The 12,048-nt window shown below is 36.1% G+C and overlaps 1 protein-coding gene across 11 annotated transcripts in view; it reads right to left on the bottom strand.

Moving 5' to 3' along the window:
- HEPACAM2 (HEPACAM family member 2) overlaps window positions 1–12,048 on the bottom strand; it is a 53,265-nt gene that overhangs the window by 13,198 nt on the left and 28,019 nt on the right. For all 11 annotated transcript variants that reach the window (XM_068550654.1, XM_068550656.1, XM_068550655.1 and 8 more), the window contains one exon: window positions 4,946–5,242. In XM_068550654.1, the coding sequence (XP_068406755.1) occupies window positions 4,946–5,242 (297 nt within the window). The remainder of the gene's footprint in view (window positions 1–4,945; window positions 5,243–12,048) is intronic.

Genomic DNA, 12,048 nt, shown 5'->3' with positions numbered 1-12,048 from the left:
CAGGTCCAGCATTTGAAATTCACAAAATAAAAATGCCAGATATCTCCGGGATCAAATCAAGGGGCACAGCTGCCGTGGTCTCAGTTCTAGGCAAGTGTGTTTTAGAGAGATGGATTTCCAGAACCCAACTTGAAAATAAGTCAACAGGGAAATTCTAACCCTATTGCCACAAAGAATGTATAGGGATCCCAAGTGCAGTTCTGGATACTTGCAGGAGCCCCATTCTTCCTCCTTTCAGAGAGTTTTGTACTCTTTAGCACATAGCATGCCACTCTCCCCATTATTTAAACATGACTGACTCATTTACCAAAGCCCTAGTGCAAATGCTATTTGCCCCCTCCTTTGACAAACAAATAAAATGAAATAACATATTAAGTGCAAATATAGGCAAGAGGTGTGGTATCCATTGCAACCCTGCTGCTTGAGAGACTGCACCTAAAACAGGATAGCCGTATGCTAGAGTCAGCGTGTCTATTTCAGGATCAGAATGGAGTCCTGAGATCTCTCCCATCCAATCTGTTAGCTGATTACAGCCGCTGATTCATGTCCCTATGGAAATGAAGGTGCCCTACTGGGGGGCCATGCTATTTCCACACTCTACTACGGCCCCACCTGACAGACACCGTGGTTCTATGCTAGATGCTCATGGGATGTCACCTAACGTTTCAGGGTCTGGATGTCAGGGCTGTAGCTAATCTCAGTTGTTATATCCCATGGTCCAAAGTGAAATACACCTCCTGGAGATCTTAACCAGAGAAATTTCTAGGTAGTTAGAAGAAATCAGTAAATTTATCTTTCTGCCTAGGAGTAGTGTCATTTTCCCATTCTCTTCTTTATGAAAAGATGTGCAATAGAAATAGATATGAAAAAATTGTAGATTTTGCAGAATCATGTACAAAAATATTTCTACTATAGCTAAATCTCAAACTATGGCCATGTGGCTCTTGAGAACTCTAATAATGTATACAGTGGAATGTTTTCATTAAATGTGAACATTTGCATTCTGATCATAAACATTTTCATTTTATACATATTGCAGGTCACAATAGTGATTTAGGCTCAGTTAAATTTTAAAGTAGGGACACTTGCATTCAAGGAAGTCTTTAATTAAAGTAATAAAATCATTCTTTTTCCAAAATATGAATGCTAATTTATTACTTTAATTGCTATTCTTTCCTTGAAACTTATATGCTAGCTGTTACTTTTAGTTACAGATATTTCATAATTTCTCACTAGTATGAAAGTATACACATGTCTGGACAAACCAGAGTATCTTTGTATATAGCATGAAGTTAGTTAAGATGATAAGAAAATACACACTATCTTGTACATATATGTGACATATCTTGTATATATGTGACATATCTTTTAGATATTGATATTCTCAGTCAAGAACATCCAGGGAGACAGTTTATACAGTGGTTAAAAAAAGGGTTTTGAATTTAGATACTATTTTATTACCAAGTAGCTGTGTGAATTTGCCTATTTCCCCTGTTTTCTTTAGGATATCTCTACTAAGATACAGAAAGGTCAACTGATATCTCAAATTAGATGTGAATCATAGCCCACAGAGGTGGAAGGCACCATCTGGTCTAGTCTTACACAGGCAGGGAAACAGAGAGCTAATTGTCACATTCTCCAGTCTTCCTCTCCCCAGCTGAAAGTCCCTAATAAAACTTTTGATTATTTCCAGACTTTGTTATTTTCTTTCCATATTTGTGACCCTGGAGTCATCTTTGACTCCTTTTTCCTTTGCCTCCCACTTCTTATTGCTGAGACTTTTTGATTGGCCACATTCTTTGCCTCATTAAAAACAAATGTTCATCTATTTCTTATAACTGGACTCTGGTTATGCCAAACACAACTTGGTTTTGAAAATATCTCAGAGGCAGGTATCTTATCCCTCTGAATTATTTCAAATTTTCCACAGATATTAATATAGGTAGCTCATCAAAGTGGATGGTCAGTAAGTGCTCAATTGATAGTTACAAGAGATGTCCATTTTTTTCACTGTAGCTTGGTGTACCCTTAATCTGCATTGCAGAGATTAATTCATTTGGAAAGCTTTAAAAAAAAATCAAATACTTAAAACACATCAATACTACTCATTTTCTTTGCCATTTGCTGCTGTTTAAGATCTGTGGACATTTGGGGATTGGAAAACAGCTTTAAAAGCCACAAAGAGGTTATGAATGTTGACAACATTGAATCCTTCTGAAAAATAAGCACCTGCTCTTCTTATTTACAATAATAACAAATGTCTGGCCTTTGTACCGGTCAAACAGGTTTTTTAGATTTTACAAAAGGTAACTATTTGATATTAAGATTGTAGCTGTCTTTGGACCTTGGTAATAAGATCTTAATCAAATATTGGGGGCTTCTGATACTATGACAATATCTTGGCTAAATATTAATGGAGAAAGTTTAGGTAGTAAGAAAGGCTTCACCGCAGTATGCACCTACATATTATAGCCATGTTTTCACTTGCAGTGAGCATGAGGAACAAGTCTATGATAACATCCAGATTGCCACAAAATTATTTTATATATTTAATTATGGTGTGTTTCAAAATTATGTTTCAGTTAACCACTGAGGTAAAAAGCTCATTAAATCATATTAAAAATTTAGTAAAATAGAAAGCAAAGAATGCTAGCTGTTTACATACATGCCTGCCATCCATATTAAGTTGTGAGCATCTTGTTAGCAGGAATTACTTTTTAAAATGGCACTTTCAATGCTTACCCTAGTATTTGGCCCATAATAGGTGTTAAATAATGAATGAATGAGTGCCTGATTTATATAACCCTGAACACATACATGCTTTTGGGACCTATAAGGGAAATATGTTATTAACTACTGCCCAAGTGAAGCATAGTTCAGGTAAAAATTCTAGAGCTGCATCATCCAGTATGGTAGCCACTAGACATATGTGGCTATTTACATTTAAATTAAAGTTAATAGAGATAAAATGAAATAAATGCTTCAGTTCCTCAGTGGCATAACCATATTTTAAGTGCTCAAAAGTCAAATGAGGCTAGGGACTACCATACTAGATAGAGCAGACATCAAACATTTCCTTCATTGCAGAAAGTTCCACTGGATACCACTCTTCTAGAGAGTGTGGTATTTTCTTCATATGATAAAAAACAAAATCTCACCATGCCAGTATGTAAATTCTAATGTACTCAAATGATTTTGCAAATATGAATACCCTCAACTTCAAGGAGTCTTGGGAAGGCCCCACCTACCATATATTTATCAATCTGTAGATTTTTAATAGTCTTATCATTCTCAACGGCTCGTTAAGAGTTTTAAATTAAATTCAAAAGGCTATGGAGAAAAAAAAAAACCACCTCAAACAAGTGGGTGTCACACTTGTGCTTGCTAAATAATCAGATCCAAGATCCTAGCTGCCAGGTCCTGATCTGATAGGTCTGAGGTATCTTAATGAAAATACATTATTAGACCTCCCCAGGTGATTTTGATGCACATGGTCCAAAGGCCAAGTACTGCAAAATTTGGCCTAAGAATTCCAAGGATTATATTCTTGCTTTATATATTAAAAAAACACGTACTGACTCTCTCTATGTAACGGGCCCTATTCTAGGCAGCAGGGCTGTAAAGACAGAGAAAGAGAAGACACCAATGCAGAAGGTATTAATGAGTGGTGCCTTTTGCAAACTTGTTCCTCTACCAATCATAGGAACCCTGACCACCACTTCCTGTCCAAGCCTGTCCCCAGGTTGTCCCCAGGTGGAATCTGGCTTGTCTTCATCTGTATGCAAAGAAGAGTCTAAGAAGGACTTGACAGTAGCAGTAGAAGTAGTAGCAGTAGAGGACAGAGCAAAAGAAGAAGAAGGTGGAAGCAGAGGAGAAAGCAGAAGGGGAGGAGGAAGAGGAGGAGGAGGGGAGAAAAAGGGAGAAGAAGGAAGAAGGAGAGAAGAGAATGGGCTTGAGAGATAGAAAGAAAGGAAACTTCATGACTGGATGTTAGGCAGGGCAATAAGCAAGAGAAAAGAGTCTGGGATGGCGTTTAGTTTTCTGGCTAAGGTTGGTAGACACTAGGACCATTCATTTAAACAGGGAATACAGAAAGAATGGCAATTTGGGGGAAAAGAAGATGTTTCATTTTTGATATATTGAACCAGTATGCTGCCTCTGGCACTTGAAAGTAGAGACATTTAGAAGGTAACTGGGAATACAGTTTTAGATCTTTAAAGATAAAGATTTGGGATGTACCAGTGTCACATGAAACCACGGGAGTGAATGAAATCATACAGGAGAATGAAATCATACTGTAGAGAGAAAAGAGAAGGCTCAGAAAGTTGGGACTTGGGTGGACATAAATATTTTAGGCAGTGATTCTTAACTATTTGGATTGATGACCTTTCTGAAAATCAGATGACTTCTAGAAAATGCCAGATTTCACAGACTTACAAAATTTTGTAGTTTCCAAGGTGTTGAGACCCCTATTGTGAACGCCCACAGATTTCAGATTTCAGGTTTTAAATGGTGAAAGAAAAAGGGAAGCCTGTGAAGGACAGTGAGAAGGGAGCCAGATAGGAAAACCAGATTTCATGGAGATGTATTCATCTGACCTAATGCAACAGTAGATATAAACCTTTTAAATGAATAACCTCTTCTCTTATATTCCTGTTTGTAAAATCAGGAAAGCAAGAATATACATTTAGAAGTAATTTATTGAATTCCCTTTTTCTTTATAGCCCCTCAGAGCTAGCAATTGAATTCTCTCTCCATTATTCTTTGGGTTTTCTTTCTTTGACTCTTAGAAACCATGGCTTAGTTAACTCAGGAAAGAGTTTCTCAGAGTATATGAACAATCCCACAATGATATTCTCTTCCACACAGGTATAAAATAGGAGTAGAGGAAGGCTATCGTGCATTTGTGTTTCATTGGGATCCCTACCTTTTACATCACACTCACCTACAGAAGTGATGATTATGGTGAAATGAGTTTCATCTCGCCTTCCAGTTACATTGTTGTAAGCACAGCACACATAGTCAGTTGTCTTCTGGGCTATTTTCTCGGATGCAACTTCCAAGCGAGGCCCGTGCTTAATGACATATGTGACATTGTCTGTCCTCCGAATCCAGGAGTAGGTGTTGGGAGGGTAAGAATCAGCAGAGCAATCAAACAAGATGGCTTCTCCAATATCCACAGTGAACACTTCTCCTACTTTTAGCCCTTTATCAGAATTAACTTGAAGTCCATAAGGTCCATCTACATTAATTGAAAAAAGAAATAAAGGGGTGACATAAATAATCACAACATAGCTTTTGAGTTCGGGAGAGCTTAGCAGCATTTTATTTTCCATGAAAGTCCTCATGTTAAACATGGGCAAATAGGTATTCATTTAGACTCCCAGTAAATGATAAGGACCTAAAAGTGTTTTATTCTAGTATCCATGGAAATGGAAATAATTTGAGATGTGATTGAACTTATCTGAAATAGTGTAAGCCCTAAAACTTAGGATATAATTTTATAGACACTGTTATCATGATTGTGGTGCTAAGCTTTTGAGTCATGTATAGATAAATCTGCAATCTTGTTAGACAAATTCCATCTTTCTGAAACTGCAGTTGTACTTAAAAGCATTTTAAAAATAGATTATGGCCACTATTTTCTCTTTGACAACCTTTCTTTGAGTATTATCTACTTTTCTTCTAAGTGCTGGGACAGTTCATGCAAATATTTATGTTACACAGTTTCACATGGAACACAAATTTGTGCAAAAAGATATAGGCGTATTCTATATTTTCATGACATTTTAAGAGTTTAAAGAATTAAAAAAATTCCTCCCACAAGCTAAGCATAGATTCCATTTGGAAAAAATACATCTTCATTATCATCAACAAATATTCATTGATCATCAATAAACTACTTAATCATGGATATCCCCTGGTATTTTTCCTTACACTGCAATATTCCTGTAGCAGCTTGCTATTTCTATGGCACCAGATTGCCTGCAGATAAAGACACATTTCCCACTGATTTCTTCAGAGAACATATAAAAAGAGAGATTTAAAAAATATTCCCCAGCTAGATAGGTTTTTCTCATTCAGTATATATCCTGACTTATATTCTAAAAACTTTAAGGTTTAGGCATTATTGTGCTCATTTTTCAGCTGACCATAACCGATATTTGTTGGATATTCACCATCTGAAGACACTTTAAGTACTTATGCAGACAACCACATTTAATCTTTAAAGCAACCGCATAAGGTAAATGTTACTATTCCCATTATAACGTGAAGGAAGAGATATTTAAAAAATTAATTTTCCCATGGTCACATAGCTGTTAAATAGCAGCTCTGGGACTATAAAATATATGTATTTAATTATTCATATTACCTCTCCAAAAAAACTGTTGAGTGGTATAACTTTTTATATCAAAATAGTTTCTGGTTTTCTAACTGTATTATTTGTTCTACAATAAATTACTGTCTAATTATATATTAATTCTGTACTCAGTTATCAAGTAATCAATCAAAAAATACTTGTTTGAGAGATACTAAGTGTTACATAATATATTTAATATGTGAGAGATAAAAAATGTGTAAGACACAGTTCCTACTCTCAAGGAATTTATAAACTGGATAAGGCTATGGATGGATTGCTCAGATATAACCTAATCTCAAAGGTGCTGATTTAAAAAAAAGTAACGACTGTTCATCTCTCATTGTGTGGAATAATATAATGTAGTGATTAGACAGTAGGATAACGAGGTTAAATCCCGATTTTCTCAATGATTAGTAAAGTGTTCTTCAAAAGTCATTTAGACTTCGGGGGGGGGTCTCACTTTCCTCACCTTTACTATAAAAAGATTGATTAGATGACTGGTTGCCAATCGTGCTACATTTGAAACACCATGATTCATGCCATGCTAAAGTTATTTTGGATACTGGCAAGCCAACCCCAAATTTGCAGATTCCCAGAATGATTCTCCATTATGTCAGCATATTCTGACCAATCTACCACTGGGGAGACAAATTTCCCAAGATACAACAGAAACTGAAGGTGCAAAACAATAAATTATATTTAGCTAGAGGACGTACACTTTACACATATTTACTTCCTAAAGACACAGAGGCAACTGAAGGAAACCTGTAGATTTATACTAATACGTATACATGAGATGATCCTGCTTTCAGAAAGCAAACATAGAAGTACCTTCAAATTCGAAGTAATCAGGAACTGGAGATGGAGCATTAAAGTGAAGAGAAATGAATGCCCCTTTCCTGTGACTGAACTAGAACCCTGTCGTACTGTTTTCTCATTTCAGGCTGTGATACGGTCTCAGGGGAAAACCTCTGTTTTAGAACTGTGTGTTGTAAAATAAAACACTCTTATTCTGAATTCCATTGAATAATATTGTGTAATGGGAATGAAAAGTTGTTTTCACTCACTCAACCAAAATCAATATTGAGATGCTACTGTGCGCATGATACTGTTCTAGGCATTGTGAGGAGACCTGAGTTATCTTATACATGGTGGTTCCTGTTGCTATTATCTCAGACCCAGTGCAGCAGCAGAGTTCCCTCAAGTTGTCAGCATTGATAGAACATTAGGGAAGCAAAGGCCACCGACTGGTGGGCACTGGCTATGGTTCCCATAGTAGGAAACCAATGGGAGGAATCAACAGAGGTTTGGAGCAGCAAAAGCCCCTAGTCTGTCACAAAGGTTAAAGTCTGAGAGCAGAGAGGCAGGCTTGAAAAGGAAGAGAAGTGTGGTCATTCAGTATATTCTGTCTTCCCACTTGTTTTCAGGGTTTATAGAATGTGAGTATAAAAACAAATTGTTTGACAATTTAACACACATAAAAATGAGAAATACTGCTTTCAAAGTGTGCTGACATTACTCAAAACTTTTTGGGGAACTTCCCATTTGGAATTGCTTTAGGACCTTGCAACATAATGGAATATTCTCAAAAGTAGTAATTCTTCCATTTTGGAGAGTGGATTCCATTTGCAGAGAAAGCCCACAGTAATTTAGAGCCAAGGTTGGTGAATAAGGTTGAATATCTAATTTAATGATCACTCTAGTTTAAAACAAAACATGTCTTTAAAGAAACGAATCTGATTGTCTTAGTTCCTCTTTCCTATACTCATGTTTATTTTGATTTTGCTACTTCCTCATTTATTGAGTTTCATGATTGGCATAATATTTTCTCTTCTGTCTGCTTAATTATATGCTGTATGTGGCTCTTCGGAGTCAGCATCAAATACCTCAAACTCCCCCAACCACCACACAAGCACCTCTTCCAGTTCCTGGAAGCTAACACCTTGAAGAATTTAAGTTCTGTACTTCTGATATGATTTCTTAAAATGTAGCATATTTTATCTGATTTTATAAGAAATACATGTTCACTGCAGAAAATCCTAAAATTCCAGAGAAGAATGAAGATGAAAACTCACTTGTTTTCATCTCAGAGAACGAATATCCATATTTCAGTGTATGATCTTTAAGTCTTTTTTCTCTACCTCTCTCTCTCTCACACACACACACACACACACTCACACACACACACACGGATTGATCTATCATCTATTTATCATCTATCTATCTATCATCTATCTATCTATCTATCTATCACACTCTACCTACAGCTTACAATCTATTTTCTTCTTCCTATACTATGATGTTATTTCCTTCTCATTAGCACGTCAGGCTGACCATCCCTTACTTTGAAGGGCAGCCTAGTATATTATTCATGGGAATGAGCAATCCAATTGAAGACGTTTGGAGTGATTCAACCAGTGTGGCCTCTGACATTGAAGATGAAAGCAGAAGGATAATTCTATTTTGACTGTGGTTCAGTTTCTTGCCCTTGGCAGAGAACTCCCAATAGAAGTGAACCCTTTGCCTCAGGAATGGCTGTTTACTGAGTGACTTGTAAAATACATATCATCTGTTCTCTTTAACAATTTATGGCTGGGCAGGAACAGTACCTAAATTTCCATCATGATGCTGCTTGCCACCCTGCTTGGGAGCAGATGGTAAGTATTTACTGTGAATGACCTTTTTTCTTTAATTTTGATCACTTAGAGCACTTCCCTGCAGCAGTGCCATATGTTGCACACAAAATGCATCAGTTACTGGGTTATTATTTACAACAGAGCTGGAAGGCATACACATTTCATGAACTGCAAGTAGCTACTAGCCTGAATTACTGGCTTGACATTGTATTCCACCAAGGCCAATACCAGGTTATGACATAATAACCTCATAAATATATGGTCACTCTTGATTTTGTTATATATTTTCTGCCAAAATAAAAAAGAATTCCTGCTTTCATGAAGGAAATTGTCATAGAAACAGCGCCTTAAGAAAATAGAAGAGGTGATTCATGCTGAAATTCTAAATTATCATGTGGTCCTCTATGGGGGAATATTGGAATATAACATTTACATTACTGAGGAATTTTGCTAAAGGTCAGAAAAAACAAAAACAAAGCAAAACATAACAATGAAGGGCCAGAGCACTATAACTAAGAAGCTGTTATAATGGGAATTTAGCCTTCCTACAGCTTCTTCAAGTAACACTGAAATCTGAATGGGATATGAAGAAAGATAATCTGGTCCATTTTAGCCAAATTCAAGAAACCATTATTGAATTCTTAATCTGTGTCAAGTATTGCCTTAGGGATACAAAGATGAATAACACGGAGCTCCTATTTTGGCCTGAGGTGCTTATGAGTGTAAGAGACTCAAGGAAACATAATGCAGTGAGTTCCAGGGGAGAGATGTGCATGGGGTGCTGCAGGAGCACAGCAAACCTCTTAGTGACACTGAAGACGTGAGACCAGGTCGGGGGCAGGTCAGCCTTTCTGGAGAAGATGATATTGTGAAGGAAGAGGAGGGTATAACCAGGTGAAGAAAGAGAAGTGGGAACAACATCAACTAAGGCACATATTCTCAGTTTGCATGGAATAATAAAGATTGAAAGCATGTTGATGCCGTATCAACAGGGTAAATGACAGTTCTTCAGATTACGTATTTTATTTAATTCCTGTAACCCCAAACCAAAACCAAAACCAAACAAAACAAAAACAAACAACAAAATGGCTAAAACTGTGACAGTAAAAAAAAATAATGAATCTGAGTTGTGTTTCTGTATGTTACATGATAGGTAAAAACTGCTTAGCACAAACAAGACCATGATGTTTGATTTCTGAATCAAATCAAACCATAAGTGAATGAGTGAATAAATGAATGAATTAGTGAATAAGATCAATAAGATGAGATGTTGACCAAGTGAAGGTTCTTGCATTTGAATGCAAAAATAATCATGAAAATAAATTATTAACACTCTACTCACAATTACCACATAGTAAGAGTAAAAAATCTTAAATCATCTAGCTAATTCATCTTTACAATGTGGAAATGGAACCCACACTGTAAAATTTTCTAAGTGTTCTTCTTTCTACTACCTGTCATTAGTCTTTACGCATGACAGGTGTTTCTCTGTGAGATTTCCATAGACTATGTCTAAAAGAGTACAAAGAAGAAAGTTCAGTCTATAAATAGAAGATATGTCCTGTAAAATCTGAACTGATTCAGATGGGGATATTCTAATTCTTTCAAATAACACAGGAGAGGAAAGAGGATTTAGGAGTTTAAAGCATAATATTTAACATTTACAGGTGTGATTATGGTTTTCCCCCCATTATAATACTTTACACACTGTGTATCACCATATTCTGTGATAATTATAAGATTAGGGCATGAACTTGCACATGTTGAAAGAAAGATCTTATTTTCACTTTGCCAGATAAAACTAAACTATATAGCAAAGCAAAAGTGTATTTCAAGATGCAAATGATACTTTCATGTACCTGTAATTGCTTATGCAATTTCCCCCAGGAATTTTTCATTTAAATCTATGGCTAAAGTTTAAAGATAGGTAAATAGATGGTGACATAAATAGATATAAGAAGAATTCATGTAACGAAAATATTTTCATGTAGAAAAATAAAATGTGTTAAATAACGGTAACGTCTGGGGAAGAAAGTTCTTTTCAAAGTATTCTTTCAGTTTTCTCTTTGCAGGTATCTTCTAAATTACCCAGGCTTTCCACAACTTCTTGCTGTCATGTTGCCAATTATGTCAGCATAGTTTGGGCTCGAAGGGAAAAAAAAAATAAGACAAAAAAAGAGGAAAAGCAAAAGAGCGAACATTATTGAGTTTTTCCTATGTGCCACTCGCTGCCTTCTTTACACATAAAATCTCACTTAATCCTCCCCATCCCTCTAGAGATAGGTATTAGCCTTACACTGAGACAGTGTAGATAAGGAGATGAGGAAACTGACGCACAGGTTGACAGTGGCAGTCTGAATGGACAGCTTAGGCTCATAACACCGTGCTATCCACTACACTCTCCAAAGGACATGGTATTTACTAGAGTCCATGGTTGGTACAAAATAAAATCAGGTTTTCTTCAGTGGACAAAGAATGCTCCAACACGATCTTACTTCTGCTCTTACCACATTGAATGATGGTTCCTCCAAATTAATATTCAGTAGATGATATCTGGCTGGGTTTAATATCTTGTTTTGCATTTTGTACGTTTTCTATGTGAATGTAAACCATTTAGACCAAATAATAAAGAACAATGTAAGGATGTGTCTATATAGCCCTAGATTTGATTCCATTTGTCTGCTCACATTTTCTTTCACTGTGTTCAAGTACCTTGAATGCTTAGGTCTGTGCTACCTGGAGTTGAATGGAAGTTTTAATTCATGTCAGAATAACCTTATTCAGTCAAGAATATGACTACATGTATAATGGATGGTGCCAAATCTAAATTTTTCACTACAATTCAATGCTAGTCGTGCAGAGAGTCACAGTTTATACTTTGTAAATCTATTTCTCTGCCTTGTGCTTTAAGGCAGACGGAATATTTTCACAATATAACTAATGATTGTAATAAATCTTATATAATTTGCTTCTAGTGAGTGGTGTTTTGGTATTTTTTGGTGAAAAACTGTAATTTCCTTCTTCTTTGGCAATCTTTAATAGAATTTCCTC

The sequence above is a fragment of the Eschrichtius robustus genome, chromosome 8 (assembly GCF_028021215.1).
Source record: "Eschrichtius robustus isolate mEscRob2 chromosome 8, mEscRob2.pri, whole genome shotgun sequence".
In the NCBI taxonomy this organism is placed as follows: Eukaryota; Metazoa; Chordata; class Mammalia; order Artiodactyla; family Eschrichtiidae; genus Eschrichtius; species Eschrichtius robustus.
The sequence above is the reverse complement of the archived record's forward strand: the minus strand, read 5'-3'. Positions and strand labels throughout refer to the sequence as shown.